This window comes from Schistocerca serialis, chromosome 1 (assembly GCF_023864345.2).
Source record: "Schistocerca serialis cubense isolate TAMUIC-IGC-003099 chromosome 1, iqSchSeri2.2, whole genome shotgun sequence".
Classification (NCBI taxonomy): Eukaryota; Metazoa; Arthropoda; class Insecta; order Orthoptera; family Acrididae; genus Schistocerca; species Schistocerca serialis.
The window spans coordinates 1,202,344,831-1,202,365,322 of record NC_064638.1 but is presented as its reverse complement, the minus strand read 5'-3'; the positions used below and the strand labels follow the sequence as shown (position 1 = coordinate 1,202,365,322).

Sequence of the window (20,492 nt, the reverse complement as noted above, 5' to 3'; positions counted from 1 at the left end):
GAGAGATTTCAGGATTGCAGCCAATCACCATAAACTTCACTCCAAAATATTTTGATAGCCAATCATCTTCAGGTGAGTCATCAAAGACTAACAAAGACGCTCTGTGCTCCACCCTAAATAGCGCACTGAGAGTATTGCCATGCTGGGGTCAGAGTCACAGTGACAGATGGACCACACTGCTCAGCAGCAGTGCCTTCACTAGTGGAACTGCGAAGATTAGTTGTCTTTGGCACAGCTGCTTGCCACTGCCATCGGAGTATTCTGGCATCTTCATCTGGAGCAAATCTCAGAGATGACAGGATTCCACACATTATCCAGATGGTAGCCACTGTCACAGTTCATTAGATTTTCTGTGACATGTATTTCAATAGATTCTTTTACAATGGGGTCCCAAAAAGATGTCACTGTGGCCAAAATTAATGTTTTGTCATACTCTATTGAATGTCCGTTGGAGATACAATGTTCTGAAATTGCAGACTTGCTGGGTTTACGTTTATGTTCTGTGCAGCATTCTTCCAGTGTGCATGTTGTTTGGCTATATAGGCCATACCACACTGGATGGTATTTAGTGAGTTCCCAGCTTCCACAAAAACAAATTGCCCTTCACTGATCCCAGCAGGTCTGAAATCTCAGATGGTGGGCAGAAAATCACTTTCACCTGAAAATTACTATGAATTCTTGCTGGTTTGAAGGTAAATTTCCAACAAAGCGAAGAAAAGCTAGGGACTTTGCTGGCACATTCTCCTCTTTATCCACTTCCTGGTTCTTGGTTTTTGCAGAGAATGCCATGTTAATTTGTCAGGTAGAGTATCCCTTGTCTCTGAACACTGTCTTTGAATGTGCAAGCTCTTCAGGCGAACTATCTTAATCTGGCACTGTATGGGCTCCGTGTAGGAGTTTTAAGCACACTCATGTTTTGGAATGGGTGGTGGCAACATGAAAAGTGTAAGGACAAATCTGTGTGAGTGGGCTTATGATAAACAAAATGTACCTGATTCCATAGTAAACTGAACATTCTCATGAAAAAAAAAAATTAAATTTCACAATATAATACCAGACAATTTTTCTCAAATTAATTCTGGCTCTATGTAGATCAACTATAAGCTACCGTTCACAGCGGCGTGGTTTCTTCCATCCCTTTATGATGAACCTGCACCTACCTGTGAACATTGTCTCAGCAGATCATCAGTAGGGAAGCTGAGCGAAACCTACTGTACTTCGATGTGAACCACGCTGCAATTAAAGTCACTAATCTATGTTTTGGGAGAAAGTTTTCACACGAAATGAAAGGTTGGAAATTTTGTCCTTAACTAATATATTCTGAAACTTAGGTAAACAAGTATCACTGCCAAGCCCATGCTAGTCTTAACACAGTCATTCACAATCCCTTTCACTCATGTTAGCAAGTTTATGGTGTTGTATTTCCCAAAAATGTAATAGCTACAAAAATATGGATTGTTTTTGACTGAGAATGCACGACAAATATTAAGTCTGTTGGTACCTAATGCAGTCACAGTTTTTAGACACCAACCTGCTCATTACACCACGCGGAATTTATGTCTGTTCTCGTCACAAAATTCACTTAAAAATTCCGAAATTTCTACACACCCATCGGAATAATTATGCCGTCACTTTAAAACACTTTTGATGTATGAAACACTGCTAGATCTGGCAACTTATCATTTCGATCGGAACTACTACTACACACGTCCGAACTGTTTCTCTACCAGCAGAAAAAGGCTCGCGAAGAATACTGCTTTACCATTGGTCAGTTTACTCAACAGCCAATAGCAAAACAACATTCTCCTGCATCAGTCTGTGCTTTTCATCAATAACCAATCGCAAAATAGTAAACCCTATGACTGCACTTTTTACCGACGTAATTATCTAATAGCTGAAGTTTTGTTTATGCATAAAGTTATTTACTATTGTTATTTATACCTGAATTAACTTTCCCTTTACCATAAACTTACTTTACAAATCTATTCTAAAAAATCCCCTTTGTTCAAATCCATGCTTCTTCGAAATGTTCCCACACTAAATCCCACTACATAACTCGTTAAACAATTATCTTCATATTAACCTTAAGCCACACTCATGCATCATTCATACAGCTAAAACACATTTATAACATTTTAAATATGCAAAAAGACATAATAACACTTTATCAAAATACTAGAACAGTTTATGAAAAACATTCTATTACTTTAGTGCACTCTAGTGGGCACAATCGAAACTAAATCACAGTCCCCTATACAATTCTGTCCTCTATTGGCTGATACATAAACTATGTGCGTGCCCAGTCTCACATCACCATCTGTCACTATCCAGCTCTGAGACACATCTCCCACTTCACCGCCTCCAATGCAGGATCGGTATATGGTGCTACGCCTCATGTTGTCTGCACAGATTATGGATGTACAACTATATCAACTTATCAGCAGCCAAAAAATTGAGCCAGAACTAAAGTGGCTTCCAGTGGATGGATCCCAAACCTTGTTTTGGTGAGATATTTCTAAAAACTGGCCTTGCCCTTTTGTATCTCCACCTCTTGGGACACTAGTTTTTGATTCTGTTCATGGACTCATGCATTCTATGTTCATCACATAATTTTCCATCAGATCAGTCATGGGTTAGTTTTCAATGTATAGTTATTCTGTTAATCATTGCCATTTGTGAACTTTCTCAAACTTTTTCTAGTTGATGTAACTACTGATCTGTGTTATGATATTAATGCACATATATTCTAAAAAGCTGACCACTGAAACTGTACTTAGTACTAACAAATGTGAAGAGAATGAAAATCAAATTCTGTAATGTTGGGTATATTATTTAATAACTGTTTACTGCATTCAATTTTACAGGAGGAAGATTAAAGAAGAATATCCAGGAAGCCTAAGAGGTACAAAAACAAGATGGTAAATTTAGATATGACCTAACATATTTTAACATCCTAATCTTTCCACAGTGTTGGTTTACAGTCTTAAAAACCGGCAACTACTCCATTAACCCTGAAGTCTGAATTTGCATAAATTTTCCCTCCAGACACGGCAATTCCAGTCACTCTTGAAGACACTCCAATTCCATTCACTGATGTCCCACCAAGAGGAAATTCTTGCACACTGTGGCCAATTTTGCTGAGGCCTTCGATGACATTCTGTAAATTAATTGAACAATTCAGCAAACAAATGTCTGAGCTAAATCCTATTAACATTTTAAATATAGGTATTAAATTAATAACCAGTTGTAACTGACAAAGTAAAATGGCATGTGTGGATTCTCCTTTATTTGCAAACACTGTGAGATGACTTTTGTAGTGTTAGATACACTCCTTCTTGTACACATCATCACTATTGTTTGTTAAGACTTCTCTACCCATATAAAAATATGTTTATAGAATTATGGGGTGAAATTGCTGGCTAATATTTTCCTTCAAGAGACAAAACATTTAACACTCCCAATTGACACATATAAAGGTCCATGAGACTCTCCTAGCTTTCCAAAATCTAAGACACTGCTGCGTGCGTTTATTTGGGTCTATCAGCATTGTTACATATTTAGTATCCTGGAGGTATGTATTGTTGAGAAAACTGGAAGCAGAACATGACTGTAAGCACGAAATATTAGTTTTAAATGATTTATTCGCTGAAGCAAAAAACAATATGTGACATACAGGGTGATTATAATTAAAGTTAAACTTTCAAACCACTTTAGAAATAACACCACTGGCCAGAATGACATCAAATTGCAATGGAACATCATTGGAGAAGGGGGAAAATGTATGGCAGAAGGAAAATAAATAGCAACGAAATGTAGCAATGTATACCACTTTAAGCATCATAATTTAATAGTGGTTGACTACAAATGACAAATGACTCATACAACACTGCCTAAGATGTATGTTTGACATTAAACAAACTGTACTACTCAGTGTGCATGGGTGTGCAGGTGTGATACAGTTAGTTATGTAAGCCCATCCACCATGTCAAGGTCATATCAAATTGTATGGGAAAAATAAGTTTTTCATTGTCCTGAGACCAAAAACTGCATAAAAAGTATCAATCACACTGGTTTTTAATTGTCCTGAAGCCAGAAACCACATAAAAATCATCAATCAAAATCAAATTGGATTATTACTTTCCATGTGATGGGCACAAAACTTGTTCAATATGCTGTCCACTGTTTTCTGCAACAAGTTGAAATCAAGAAACAGCATGTTCAACAACTGATCGAAGTGTTTCTGGGGTCACATTCAGAAAGCGTTGTGCAATGCACACCTTTAATGCAGCTAAGTTTGAAATCAGAACATTGAACACCACATCTTTCAGATAGCCTCACAGCCAGAAGTCACGCGGATTAAGATCAGGTGATCAGGACAGCCAGGCTATAGGGAAATGGCGGCTGGTAATTCTAGTATTTCCGAAATGACGCTTCAGCAGCTGCTTAACTGGATTTGCAATATGCAGAGGTGTGCTATCTTGCATAAAAATGATGCCATCCACACATCCATGCTGTTGTAGAGCTGGAATCAAGTGGTTGCACAAAAGACACTCATAGTGCTTACCAGAGATGGATGGTACAGGTAACAGGACCGGAAGCACCTGTCTCTTCAAAAAAATATGGCCCTATGAGAAATGATGCCACAAATCTGCACCACACAGTGACCTTTTCAGGATGAAGTGGTACTGGTTGATTTGCATGTGGATTTTTTGTTGCCCATATTTGAAGAATGGATACCAAAGAAGAATGTTTCATAGGATGTTATGCACCATGCTCATGGATCTCAAGTCAGACCAGCTCTGTTCTGGTGTGCATTCTCTGCTTGGACAATTAATAGTTGTGTTAATTTTCTGTAACCTTGTCATTATTCCATGCAGTTATCAGCCAACATAATTTTTTTTCTGTATGTAGTGGTTGTCAATAAATAGTGTAGGTACACCAGTTTTGGTGACAAGGTAGTTGGTTCTGCATGTGTCTTTCATGAGTAAGATGAATCTGGCATTGGTTCAGTTGCTACAACAACAGAAGCAACAACAGCACCAGTTAGACTTGTTTCATCAATTATTTAAAAATTTGCTGGGAGCAACAGCAGCCCTCCACTGCTGCCTATGCACCCATCTGAACCCCCCCCCCCCCCAAACCTCCCTGCCCTCCCCCCCCCTCCCCCAGTTTTTCCACCATTCCAAGAAGCAAAGCAAGACTGGGATACATACGTGTGGTGTCTACAGTAGCAGTTCAGGTAGAGGATCCATTATTGCAATAAGCTAGTTTTTTTTCCATCGATCATGCCTGAAATGTTTCATTTGCTTCAAAAACTTGCCACATTAAAAGACCCATCAGTGTTGTCATTTTCTGAACTGTGTCACTTGCTTTCTTGCTTATTACTTTAAGCAAACCCAAGTGGTGGTTTCCTATATGGAGATCCACCAATGGCAAAAGAATCCAAGCCAGTCCAATCAAGGGTGGGTAGCTGACCTCTGTTGGTTCAGTAGGAAGTGTAAATTTGTGTGTTGCTCACTGCCAACATTCTATGCTGATTCTCTGATTTGCGACATTGTTGTTCGTTCTGCCCTAGAACAGAGGTCCATTGGAACATGTTGCATTTAGAAGATCCAATGACTGATGAGATTTGGGGTAGAGCTAAGGCTTTCAAAGTGTCACAGGCTGCTTCTCAACAGTTTGAGGATGTCATTGATGTCACATCAGAGTGATCATTGGCCAAACATCAGTGGCATTCCCTGATGTCCTCGTTTTGAGCCTGTAATTCGTTTGGGTCACAATCTGACATTCCTGTTTTGCACCATTGTTTCCCATTGTGTCCTGATTATTACTGTGTACACTCCCAGTGCTACTGCCCACATAGGTGTACCATGTGTGCCACCTGCAGTAAACAAGGCTAGATGGCCATCGTCTGCCATAAGTATCCGTGCAGTCAGCACTTGGATGTGGATGTAGAATCCACAGAAGTGCATAATCTTATGCCAGTCCATGGCTGCAAGTTTGATGTTCAACAATATTTACATTATACAGTTAATTCAGCAACAACCATTTCTTTTCCAGGTGACACCATGTACTTTATGTCCCTTGTGAACCATATCTTCAACTAGTTGACCTGAGCTCTCCTCCACAAATTGTCATTTTGTCAGTTATGGGAACCAACCCATTCCTGTTCAAAGAGAATTCATGATCGACATCAAGTATCAACTTGTCACGAGGGCGCTCTGGCAGTAGACAGTATGACACTGGAGGACATTTTTACTCTGATCCATTCATGGTTTTTGGGTTTCAGATGCAAGACATGGTCCATCTTGTTTCTGATTCTATTCCATTCCGGGAACAAGATGACTTCTCCTCTCTTCAATCCCTTGTTTTTGCCATGTTGGGGGACAGAAAAGGATTTTGAGGTACACATCATCATCAAACCAATGCATGTACCTAAGTTTTGTCATGCTCAGCCTCTCTCCTTTGGCCTGAGATTAGCAGTGGAGGTGAAACTTGATAGGTTGCAGGGCCAAGGGGTCATTGAACCACTTCTCCCTAGCTAAGAGGCTATGCAATTAGTTGTCATTCACAAATATTCAGGGATCCTTCATCTGTGTGGATATTTCAAATCCACCATTAACACTTAGTCAATAGTGGATTCTTATATGATTTCATGGACTGGAAAAATCTTCAGAAAACTAGTGGGTGGTGAATATTTGTTCAAAAATTGATTTGGCAGAGGTATATGTACAGCTTGAGCTGGATTCTGCTTCCCAACAGATTATGGTTATCAACATCCCGTTCAAGTTATACCATTACACATGCTCGCCTTTTGGCATTGTGAGCCCATCTGCTATTTTCAGGAATTCTTAGAGCAGTTGATACACAACATCCCCTGTTGTGCACACTACTTAGATGATTGAGTTTTCTCATGTTGAGAAATAGGAAGGAGTGAACTATTTTACTTGGTAAAAAACTTTCTATAGATTAGATCACATAAATATCACATATTTTCGACAAATGGCTTCAATAGACTTTGCTATCACCTTCTGGTCTTTAAAATTTTTGCTAAAAAACGTAGTCGTTGTGAGTTGGAACCTCATGCCAAGTTGTCATATTAGTGGATAAAATGTACCACATTGTATAAAGGTTTCTCAGAAATAAAACATTTACAGTTATTTCTGACAAACCTTTGTACACAGTAAGCTACTATCACAAACAGCACAATGTCCAATGTATATGGCAATTCAGATAGTAAAGAAGATAAAACCATTCAAATATATAAATATTATTCATAAATATAAGTGAAAAGAATTACACATGTGTTGAAATTGAACGCATTAATTTTTTTTCTTTCAGAATGAAAAATAATTACCTTACTTTTATAGTCATTGCTGCTAATTATTTAAAAGTTAACTAGGCTATCAAACTTAACATGAATAAAAATCAGAAAAAGATCATACATAGGTATTAGATTTAACTTAATATGGCAGTTACTTTTTTATTTTATTTTACTTCTTTATTTTTAATAAACTGAAGATTATAATTTTTTGTTACAGACAATGCTTATTCACTTGTTTCACAACTAAACCCAAGTGAACCTTCTTGTTCTTTTTAAAGACAGTCATCAAATGGCTGTTAAACTGACTCCTGGCTCATTTGATTACTCTGGATGAAAACAACCTTTAAAGAACCTTCTCTATGGGTTGTTTCCTTGCTTAAGGCATGTTATGTGGAAGCACAAAAGACGGTTATGTGGTTTTGTTATGATCCGATAAGGCAATCATTTTATGATCCTTGATTTTTACCAAATACCTCTGTATGATTTCCATTCAACTTGAACAATTCTTCTGCTTTTCTGGGTACAAACATCGAAATGCCATTAATTGTCAAACATATTTCATCTGGATTAAGTTCATGTTGTTGTTCTGGCTCCTCTAAATTTTTAGCTGGTTTGACTTCATAAGCCTCTGACACATTGTTTTCATATCCTTTCATTTCAACTACTTGGGAGATTCATGAAAATTTCCTATCAACTGCCATGTTTTTGACAAACTGAATTTTCTTGACTCCACCATCTCCTCTTATTCTTATCTCATTCTTTCCATGATCTATTTCTGCTTGCTGCTCAGTGAGTCAATATGATCCAATAATAAATTCCTCTTGTAACCCTGGTACCACCATGGCATCCAGCCGATACATTTCTCCATCTATTTTGACAGCTAATTGGTTTCTCAGCTTCTCCCACAGGTGATTTAATCTTAAAATCCACCACAGGCAAACTTAGTATTTGTGCACTCTCCATTAATAATGCTTGTAAACACTGTTGGCGATTGCAGACAGCTCACTTCCAGAGTCAATCAGTGTTCTCATTTTCCTTCCATAGATTTCTGTTTTTATAACTGGTATGATTACTGCCTTATCATCACCAACTACCTCTTCTACTAGCAAATCTTCTTGGTCAACTCTGAATTGGTCTTCGGTTGTTACAAAAACTTTGCTAGTCTCATTCATATTGTAATGTTGTGGCCCACTTCATCCATTTCAGGTCAGGCCACACCTGAAACTATGGCCTGTTTCCATCTGATTAGCCTGAAAAATATTCTACTCTTCACACTCACTCTCAAGTATCACATTCATTCCCATATGTGTTATGCTCATCTTCCTCCCACATCTCCACAAAAAAGCCTTTGTATCCATAGCTGCCTCATCCTCTGGCATGCACTGTCCAAACTTCATTTTTGTTTCATGCCATCCTTCTGGCTGTCACCTGGCAGTGTCAAAGTTACCTCTAAACACTGCCCTAGTCTTTCTTCTCTCTCTAGTTCAGCAAATATCATACTTGCTTGTATGACGGACTCAATAAGGGTTCCTACTAAGTGGGTGAGTGTATTTCTTGGTAATCTTTGCACCACCCACCTTACAACTGCTCTTTCATCATAGGGAGTACTTAAGTACTGGTTCCTTTCAAGTTTCTTTTCTAAAAATTCAGCATATGTCCCAACCGATCTCCTGTTATACGGACAGTTCCAAATCGATATTAGTATATCACTCTATTTGTTTTGCAGCCAATATTTGTCCAGAAAGATTTTTTCAAATTCTTGGTATGACATTCATTCCTTTCCTAGTCATATATCCCAGCAACAGGCTTTATCTTCAATCTGATTCACCACATACACGATTTTTATTTTACATCCCAACTTACAGGTAACAGGTCATGAAGATTACTAATGAAAGCAATGGGGTGAAGTTTTGCTCTTGGATGAATTTGCTGAATTTACAACTATTAATGAACTCAAACTGTGGGTCATTTTTACTAATCATAGTTGTTTGTCCAGTAAAAGCTCCCAATTTCTGCTTCAGTTTACTTTTCACTACCAGATCGACCTGTTACTCTACAGTTTATGTACCCCAAGTACGGTTTGGCTTACTGTTTCTAACTTTTTATCAACTTCATGAACCATTTTGGCTGTCTGCTCTTGAGTTGTGTGGTATCATTTGTGAGAACTGAAACCGCTAGCACACTATCCTCTAAGACAGTTTGCTTTTCATGAATTTTCCCAGTTTTGCCCTTGTGTAAGTTCCCCTACTGTCTTAATTCCTTACTGACCACTGATTGTTCCTGTTTTACATTTTATATTTGTTCATTAATGTCCTTTATCCATATTTTTTTTTACTGAGTTTTTGATTGTTTGTTAATGCCATTTCCAATTTTTCCTCTAGTTTCTTAAAACCTTCATTCAATGCCACTGACTGCAGTTCATTAAAATTTTCCTTCATGAAATCCATGATTTATTTGCTAAAAACTTCCTGATCTATTTTTCTTATTGGTGTTTCTATCACTGTACTACAGCCTATTACCTTTTTAAACTATCATTTCCTTCTCTACTATGTTTTCCGTTCATGGTGTGTTCTGAATTTTTGCGCGTTTTATCTGCCAAGCTCCCATGTTTACCATGCTCTCCATTTCCACTCTGTGCCCTACCATTATTTTTGTAGAATTTCCTAATGGATTTTCCATTATTCCCACAGACATGTTATCCTTCTGAATTTGACTTCCAGTAAATGATTGATCTGAAATACTTACCTCTTCCTAAAATCCTCTCTCCTCATTTACATTTTACTTTTAGCTTTATCTGCAGAAGTGTACAGTTCCATTTTACCCAGTAAATGTTTCAGAAATGTTGAACATTGAAAGACACACTTTCTGATAATATTGAAAATGCTATGTTTGTCACATGCACTTTTATTAGCATGTGCCTTTCTACTTCAGTCTTACTGCCAAGTGCATTTATTTTCACACATATGGGCCAAAAACTCAGATACAGTGTAAAAGCAATGATCAAGCAGGAAGGTTTTCGAAATCTTATTAAACAAAGGCAGAGACTTACTGTTCCATATTTCTGATGGCAGACTGTTGTACAGTTGGAGGCCTTGGTTAAATGGTGAGTTTTTGAAGGTGGAGGTATGCATATTTTGAACATTGAGCTTCACTTTTAGTCTTGTACCATGATCATGAACATCCACATTTTTGTTGAATTTAGTAATATTACTTTTTACAAACTTACATTTTGTAATATGTAGAGACTGCCAAGAGGAAGAATGAGTGAACTTTGAAAGAGAGGTCTGCAGCTGTCAGTTGGCTTTGCCCTGTTCATTATTCTCACAGCTCTCTTCTGGGTAAGGAGAATGTCTTTGTTATGCATGGAGTCTCCACACAGTGTGATACCATACTGCATTACAATATGAAATTGCACATAGTAAACAGTGTAGACAGTATCTGTGCTAGTGCAGTATGTGAGGATATGTAAGGTGTAGCACACTTCATTCAGCTTACTATTCATTTTGCTGATGTGTGTTTCCCACTTTAGGGAAACACAGGTCGAAAAATCTTGTTTCTGATGTGGAGGATATTACAGACCCATGCAGTCCCATGTCAAGCATAAATTTTGTCGTTCTCAGGTGGAAGTTTAGGAAAGTTATTTTTCTTTGTATTGACTATCAGATTACTTCCATCAAACCAGTTACCCACTTCATATGCACTTTTAGTTATGGCCTCTTCCAGGTCATAGTTGTTTCTATTGGTAAGGAGGATATTGGTGTCATCTGCAAAGAGTGTGCAGGCCGGAGTGGCTGAGCGGTTCTAGGCACTACAGTCTGGAACCGCGCGACTGCTACTGTCGCAGGTTCGAATCCTGCCTCGGACATGGATGTGTGTGATGTCCTTAGGTTAGTTTTGTTTAAGTAGTTCTAAGTTCTATGGGGCTGATGACCTCAGAAGTTAAGACCCATAGTGCTCAGAGCCATTTTTTGCAAAGAGTGTACTGGTAGTGGCACTGATATTCAATGACAAGTCATTAATGCAAAGAAGGAACTGAATTGGTCTAAGTATTGAACCTTGGGGCACACCTTGTGCTATACCACCATAGTCACAGCAGCAAATTTCAGTATGTCTATGATAATTGCATGTTACTGCTACTTTTTGTTTCCTGTTTGAGATATATTATCTGAACCAGTGTAGAGGGATGCCTCTGATCCCACACAACTGCCATTTGTCAAGTAGAAAACTGTGGTCTATGACATCAAATGCCTTTGACAAATCTAGGAAGATCCCAACTGCTTTTTACTTTTTTTGGATATTATCTAGGGTGGAGTATATATAATCATATATACCTGTTGTTGTGGATTTATTTTTCCCGAAGCCATGCTGGGTAGTTGAGAAGATTTGGTTCTTTAACCTTTGACAGATTAGTCTTTCCACAAGTTTACCAAGCACAGGTAACAATGATATAGGTCTGCAGTTTCTGACATTATTTTTCGCACCTTTCTTAAATACTGAGATAACTTTTGCCACTTTCATGCAATCAGGGAATGCACCTGTCATCAGCAATGAGTTGTACACATTGGACAGAGGATAGCTATTTCATTTATGCAGTTCTTGAAGATGAAATCTGGACTTTCATCCATTCCAGATAATAGTTTTTTAAAGGCTTTTGGGCTTAATATAATTTTGTCAGCAGTGGTTTCCCAGAAGACTATACAATCTACAGAAGTTTTTATTTTGTTTTGTCTATCGGGTGTGATTATGGAACTGTTCATATATTGTAGTAGTTGCTTTACAGTACTTCCATGGTAATTGTTGAAAATATTGGCAACTTCATGTGGATTAGTAACTTTGGAATTGTTGTGGCTCAGTGTTGTATTTTCATGTTCACGGGGCAGTTGATTTTTTTTCATTTCTAATGATAGAAATCATGCCAGGTGTTGTCCATGGCTTCTTTTTGGGTTCTTCTGATTTGATATGTTTCAGTTTCAGAGAAATGCAGTACTGAAGTGGTACAGGAATGTATTTAAGGATTCCACTTTTTTGTATGTACTTGTGCTTTGTATACCTCATTCCATTTTTCTGCTACTAGAGAATTGTTGAATGTTTTCATATTTTCATTGCTTTGAGGATAATCCCAAAAGTAAGATCTCCTATTTTTTACAAGTACATAGACTTCTTTATTTCTACAATGGTTTACATCAGTTTACGGCTTGAACATTCAGCTATTTTTTGACATAATCACCATTTCTGTCGATGTATTTTTGTACATGCTGTGGCAGTTTTTGTATGCCCATGTCATACCAGCTCTCCGCCATGCTGTTCAGAAAGTTATGAACCTCTTCTTTCACCTTGTCATTGGAGCTGAATCGCTTTCCGGCCAAATGTTCTTTTAACTTAGGGAACAGGTGATAGTCACTGGGTGCCAAGTCAGGACTGCAGGGTGAGTGGGTGATTATGTTCCACTGAAACTGTTACAGGAGACCAACGGTTTGCTGAGTGATGTGTGGGCAAGTGTTGTCATGGAGAATGTGTACGACCTTGCTCGTCACTCCTCTTCTCTGGTTCTGAATTGCCCGTTTGAGTTTTTTCAGAGTCTCACAGTACCTGTCAGCATTAATTGTGGTCCCAGTGGGCATAAAGTTGACCAACAATACCCCTTCTGATCCCAAAAAACAATTGTCATGACTTTACTGGTAGACTGTGTTTGTTTGAATTTCCGCGGCTTTGGCAAAGAAGGATGCCACCACTGGCATGATTGTTGCTTGGTCTCAGGCGTAAAGTGGTATGTCCAGGTTATGTCACCCATGACAACTGAGTCCAGAAAGTTGTCCTGTTCGGCTGCAAGGCGGTGCAGAAATGCATGGGAAGCATCAACTCGTTGCTGCACGTGATCCTCAGTCAGCATGCATGGCACCCATCTTGCGCACACCTTCCAGTAGTTCAGTGTCTCAGTTAATATTCTGTGAGTAGTTCTTCAGGAAACCTCAGGAACCAATGTGCAGAGACCATCCAGGGTGATTTGCCGATCTTCATGCATGCTTTGGTCAACCTTCAACACTATCTGCTGAGAAATTGATGGTCTCCCACTCCTTTGTTCATTGTGAATTTCACTCCAACCAGCTGCTAACTCTCTACACCACTTATGAACATTATTGACATCCATGCGCGGCTCACCATACACTTCCATCAATTGGCAATGGATTTCAATCAGTGGAGTGCCCTTTGCATTCAAAAACCAAATAACTGCGCGAAATTTGCACTTGGCAGTAACATCCAACGAGAGCTCCATTCTCAATGGCTGCCAAGCCAAGACTGAGCGCCTCAGTGCGGTGTGCACATGTTTACACACAGCGTGTGAAGCACTCTTCATAACTGTGTGACCAACTGCCACACAAACAGAGTTCTGTACTTATAAAAAAATAGCATATCTTATTTTTGGGTTTACCCTCGCATACCTTCTTATTTTGGTTATGTATTTTTTGTTGCAGTTTGGAGGGAGGGCATTTGTAAGGTGTAGGACTTGGGCACTGTGATCACTATAGCCTGTAACCACAGGTTCTATAGCCTGGTAGTGATGGTTTATAAATATCTGGTCTAGAGATGTTTTGATGCTATTTTGCATCTTGTGGGGAAAGTTACTGTTGTTTTTGAGTTGAGTGAGTTTATGAGGTTCAATAGTGATTCTCTTACATGCCCAGGAGACAGAAAACCAACATTAAAATGGCCACAGAAAATCAGTTCTCTTTTGTTTTGGTGGAGTTTGTTTAGCAGCATTTCAAGATTTTTGAGGAAGACATATATACTGCCTGTTGGGGAGTGGTAAAAGCATCCAATGATTATATTTGTTTCTATGATTTCAATAGCAGCTAGTTCAAAATCCTTGTCTTTATTTAAATAACGAAACTGGATGAAACTTTTATATTTTATGCAATTTTTTATGAATATGACTTTTACTGCAATAACAAAATGCTAATTTGTAGCCAGGTGTGTTTATTGAGCAAACCTGTTCTGGCTTTAGCCAGTGTTCTGTAATGCATATGACATTTATGTATTTTAAGGCTGTTGTAAGTAAGTTCAGTGTCTGCAAATTTGTCTGTTATTTATTGTACATTGTGGTGCCACACAAAAAAGTTATTTCTCTTGCACTTCTGGTGGATATGGCATACTGTATTATTGCCTATGGTTACTCTGGTATTGGTTTTCTTGGATAGGAGGCATGGCCACCAAAAAATTTTAAGATGAAATGTGTAACACTCATTTTCATTTACAGTATGTTTTACACTGTATTTGTATTTGGGTGCAATTTTTTCCTTACCAATGTTTGGTTCTCTATACCTGTATGGTATAATAGGGCCACTTAGTGCTTTTTCTTTCTTTACAATCTTTAATATGAAATCTGAGATTAATCTTCTCCCAAGACTGTTTAAGTGAGACCCATTTCATGTATAAAAGTCTGTGTTGAAATTCACTTGCTTTAATTATTGTAATATTTGTGGATTTTGAACACAGTTTATAGATCTACAAATTTATGCTTACTTGTTTGAAAACCACATCTTCTAAAAAACCTTTCTTTGATACAGTGCATGGTAAATTTGTTTTCAAAAGGTTTTATTAGATGTTGGCTATTATTGCAAGCAACATCATTTGTTCCTGTTGCAATTACCACAATGTCAGAGGTGCATGTTTTGAGAGTGTTTTGGTTAATTTTTTTTTAGTACTAAACTTGCATTGGCTTGGGGGTAAACATAGCATAAAAATTCAATCTGTGTGTCTTCATTTAAAAATCTAGATAAACTGTGGCTTTGGCTGTCACCCGAGATGGTACCCTTGAGCTTTTGACCACACAATTTTTCTTTTTCCTGAAATTTTGTGTTTACTTCTGCTTTGTTTTTGGAAACACTGATAAGTAACTTTGAGCTTTTGATTAGTGCTGACTTCGTTTTTGGATGAACATTAGGTCTGGATGACAACAGACATGATTGCACTTTACCATTTGAGCTGCTGGTGATACACATATTTTTTCTTGCAGTTCTTGTTTGAAGCACTAGAATCGTGGTCTTGGTTCACAGTAATAAGCTTGTTATTATTGGCATTCCTAGCCATATGCGGATCACATGAACACAATACATGGTCTACATGCTGATCACTTTCAGTTTTAGGCAGCTTTTTCTCTGCTTCCCAGCATTTCTTCATGTGGTCTTCGTATTCTGAACGTGTTGCAGCCAAATCTTCTTTTAGTATATTAATTTCCTTTTCCTGTGATTAAAACTGTGTGCCGACCAAGACTCGAACTCGGGACCTTTGCCTTTCACGGGCAAGTGCTCTACCATCTGAGCTACCAAAGCACGACCCACGCTCAGATGGTAGAGCACTTGCCCGCGAAAGGCAAAGGTCCCGAGTTCGAGTCTCGGTCGGGCACACAGTTTTAATCTGCCAGGGAGTTTCATATCAACGCACACTCCGCTGCAGAGTGAAAATCTCATTCTGGAAACATCCCCCAGGCTGTGGCTAAGACATGTCTCCGCTATATCCTTTCTTTCAGGAGTGCTAGTTCTGCAAGGTTTGCAGGAGAGCTTCTGTAAAGTTTGGAAGGTAGGAGATGAGATACTGGCAGAAGTAAAGCTGTGAGTACCGGGCGTGAGTCATGCTTCGGTAGCTCAGATGGTAGAGCACTTGCCCGCGAAAGGCAAAAGTCCCGAGTTCGAGTCTCGGTCGGGCACACAGTTTTAATCTGCCAGGAAGTTTCATATCAGCGCACACTCTGCTGCAGAGTGAAAATCTCATTCTGGAAACATCCCCCAGGCTGTGGCTAAGCCATGTCTCTGCTATATCCTTTCTTTCAGGAGTACTAGTTCTGCAAGGTTCGCAGGAGAGCTTCTGTAAAGTTTGGAAGGTAGGAGACGAGATACTGGCAGAAGTAAAGCTGTGAGTACCAGGCGTGAGTCGTGCTTCAGTAGCTCAGATGGTAGAGCACTTGCCCGCGAAAGGCAAAGGTCCCGAGTTCGAGTCTCGGTCGGCCACACAGTTTTAATCTGCCAGGAAGTTTCATATCAGCGCACACTCCGCTGCAGAGTGAAAATCTCATTCTGGAAACATCCCCCAGGCTGTGGCTAAGCCATGTCTCTGCTATATCCTTTCTTTCAGGAGTGCTAGTTCTGCAAGGTTCGCAGGAGAGCTTCTGTAAAGTTTGGAAGGTATGAGATGAGATACTGGCAGAAGTAAAGCTGTGAGTACCGGGCGTGAGTCGTGCTTCGGTAGCTCAGATGGTAGAGTACTTGCCCGTGAAAGGCAAAGGTCCTGAGCTCGAGTCTCGGTCGGGCACGCAGTTTTAATCTGCCAGAAAGTTTCATATCAGCGCACACTCCGCTGCAGAGTGAAAATCTCATTCTGGAAACAGTACTTATATTTTGACAGTTGCCGTCTTTTCCATGTCAAAGGTTCCCTCCCATACAGCCTTGGCATTTGAGGCAAACGTATGTGTTCAGATGCAGAATCTTTACAGCAATACACCACCACTCTCATTTCAGCCTTCACTGAACATAATTATGCCCACACCCTAGCTCAAAAGCAGATTTCCTGGACCATCACATCCAATCCTGGTACTGCTGAACCATTCAAAAAACAACTTCGGAGCACAAAACTTGTCACCCACTATTATCCTGGTTTTGAATGTATCAATCAGCAACTTTGACAAGGCCATAACTTCCTAAAATCATGCCCTAAAATGAGATCCAGTCTGTCTGAGATTTTGCCCACCACACCTAGAATAGCTTTTCATTGCCCTCCCAATCTCCGCAATATCCTTGTCAGACCCTATGCTCCATCTGCACCCCATCTCCCTACCTTATGGTTCCTACCCTGTTTTTTTTTAAAAAAAAAACATAGTTGTGTGGACATAACAGACATTGGTTTGTTTATAATCAATTATTCAAAATGATTGTCACAATCACATTATATGTGACTGTGACTGTCATTTTGAATAATTGATCCTACCCCTGTGACCATCCCCACTGCAAGACTTTCCCTATGCATCCATGCATCCTCCTACCACCACATATTCCAGCCCTGTAAATGGCAAAACATATACTATCAAAGAGAGAGCCACCTGTGAAATGTCACACGTTATATATTAATGGGCACAGGCAGAGAGTGTATACACTAACACATAATATACTGTTGCACAGCATGCTGTACAACATGACAGTCATGACCTCAGTGCCTGTTTCACTACACACACCATCTGGATTTTTCCCCCAGACACCAGTTTCTCTGAACTTCACAGCTCGGTACTAGCACTACAACATGTCCTTGGTTCTCACCAGCCACCTGGCCTTAATTTATGTTAAATCCTTCCATATCAGCATTTATTCACAGTAACTACTCCTTTCTTCACTCTGTTTCAGTTTTCTACATCTTTCGTTTTCTGACTTGTCTATTTTTCACCATCCCCCCTTCCACCTCTGTCACGTACAATGCACTTAGCTTTTCACTCTTACTAACTTATGCATGATATTTTAGTAGTAATCTCTGTCTTCCACATTACCCTGTCTTCCACTTTTAAGCTCTCAGTTTTCCAAATCTCATCCGGTGCAGTCCCCAACAATCAGACCTTTCTTCTCATCCTATCTGGTAAGTCCCCCCTTGACCTGGGGTTCTGGGTGACTATTTTTAATTTTACGCCTTTTCTTAAACCTCTCCAGTGCTTTTTCTTAACCCCCCTTCCTTCCTCTTCAACTCTTCTGCCAGAAGAAGGAGCCACTGGCTCTTAAGCCTTGTAAAAGTCAAATCTTTTTGTGTGTGTGTTCCTCCGCTACTGCATGGTGTGTAGAATGTATGAGACTGGCAATATACTTACCTGATTTTTGGAAAAACATCATCCACACAATTCCAAAGATTGCAAGACTGACAAGTGTGAGAATTATAGTACTGTCAGCTTAACAACTCATGCATCTAAGTTGCTGAAAAGAGTAATATACAGAAGAAAGGAAAACAAAATTGAGGATCTGTTAGATGATGATATGTTTGGTTTCAGGAAAGATAAAGGCATCATAGAGGCAGTTCTGATGTTGTCATCAACAATGGAAGCAAGACTGAAGAAATGTCAAGACATATTCATAGGATCTGTGTATTTGAGAAAAACTTTCAACAATGTCGAATGGTGAAGAAGTTTGAAATTCTGACAAAAATAGTGGTAAAAGAAGGGTAATATACAATATGTATAAGGTCCAAGAGGAAACAATAAGATTGATGCTCAGATTAAAAATAATGTAAGACAGGGATGTAGTCCTTCACCCCTACTGTTCAATCTGCACATCAAAGAAGCAATGACAGAAATAAAAGAAAGGTTTAAGAGTGGAATTAAAATCCAATGTAAAAGGACATCAGTGATAAAATGAAATTGCTATCCTCAGTGAAACTGAAGAAGAATTACAGGATCTACTGAGTGGAATGAATAGTTTAATGAGTACAGAATATGGATTGAGAATAAACTGAAGAAAGACAAAAGAAGTGAGAACTAGCAGAAGTGAGAGCAGCAAGAAAGTTAGCCTGAGGATTGGTGACCATGAAGTAGATGAAGTTACGGAATTCCACTACCTAGGTAGCAAAATAACCAGAGACGGTCTTAGCACGGAGGAGATAAGAAGCAGATTAACAATGATAAAAAGGAATTCCTGGCCAAGAGAAGTCTACTATCAAACATAGGCCTTTATTTGAGGAAGAAATTTCTAAGAATGTATGTTTTGAGAATAGCATTGTATGGGAATAAAACATAGCCTGTGAGAAAACAGGAAAACAAGAGAATCAAAGCATCTGAGATGTGGTGCTATAGAAGAACGTTGAAAATTAGATTGACTGATAAGGTAACAAGGTTAGGTTAGGTTAGGTTAGTGTTGTTTAACATCCCGTCGACAATGAGGTCATTAGAGACGGAGTGCAAGCTCGGTTTAGGGAAGGATGGGGAAGGAAATCGGCCGTGCCCTTTCAAAGGAACCATCCCGGCATTTGCCTGAAATGATTTAGGGAAATCACGGAAAACCTAAATCAGGATGGCTGGAGACGGGATTGAACCGTCGTCCTCCCGAATGCGAGTCCAGTGTGCTAACCACTGCGCCACCTCGCTCGGTGATAAGGTAACGAATGGTTGGTTTGTTGATTTGGGGGAGGGGACCAAACAGCAAGGTCATCAGTCCCATTGCATTAGGGAATGATGGGGAAGGAAGTTGTCCATGTCCTTTCAAAGAAACCATCCCGGCATTTGCCTGACGTGATTTAGGAAAATCATGGAACATCTAAATCAAAACGGCTGGAAATGGTTTTCAACTCTCATCCTCCTGAATGCAAGTCCAGTGTGCTAACCACTGTGCCACTTCACTCAGTGGTAAGGAATGAGGAGGTTCTTGGCAGGATCAGCGAGAAAAGGAATATGGAAAACACTGACAAGAATAAGGGACGGAAAGGTAGGACACCTGTTAATACATCATGGAATAACATCTGAGCCGTGTCACGGCTCAGCTCATTTGATTTACCCACGAGATTATTTCTTTTGTTTTCACCGCAGTGATAGGGGGCGTGATCACTGAGCGCTGTTGGTGCTGGAACGTGAAGCAACAGTTTTGGGAGGGCGGCTCAGTCGTGATGGACAGGACAGAAGTGGCTGGGAGTCAACTGGTGCCTGCCGATTAAGGACTGCAAAGAGTATGGCTGTTTGCTAGCATATGGGGAGGACGGAATGCTCGCTTGCTTAACGTGGTTCTCCATGACCAGCTGTTGTTTCCTGGGCCTAGCACTTGAGTGTAACAGGAAACTGCATTGGTGTGGTTCTAGTCACCTGGCCAAGGCCGAAATTTTCATATACTTTTATATTTAATGATCATTACTTTATTATGTGGTTGGTACTTGTTGCCAACATTTTGTGATTTGCAATACTTCAGAGAATATTATCATGTGCCAGGTGTCTATTGTGAATAATTCTTAATTTGTTCATAGTGTATGGCACGGTATCCACTATCATCGATCATTTTATGAAAGTTCTGTCCAAATTATTATTACATTAGACTTTGTTAAAATTGGTGCGTTTAAAATGCAAATTTCTTAATTATACTAGTATTGCTTGGGATAAACCCATCTATTTCTTGATATAGCCATATTTGTTTATTAACTTGTGTTTCTTCTCGAGACTGAC

General features: G+C 39.3%; 1 protein-coding gene across 3 annotated transcripts in view; it reads right to left on the bottom strand.

Annotated features, from left to right (window-relative positions):
- Positions 1-2,836: 2,836 nt before the first annotated feature.
- LOC126418986 (scoloptoxin SSD14-like) overlaps positions 2,837-20,492 on the bottom strand; it is a 187,713-nt gene continuing 170,057 nt past the window's right edge. For all 3 annotated transcript variants that reach the window (XM_050086043.1, XM_050086036.1, XM_050086051.1), the window contains one exon: positions 2,837-3,157. In XM_050086043.1, coding sequence (XP_049942000.1) covers positions 2,984-3,157 — 174 coding nt within the window. In that variant the 3' untranslated portion in view covers positions 2,837-2,983. The remainder of the gene's footprint in view (positions 3,158-20,492) is intronic.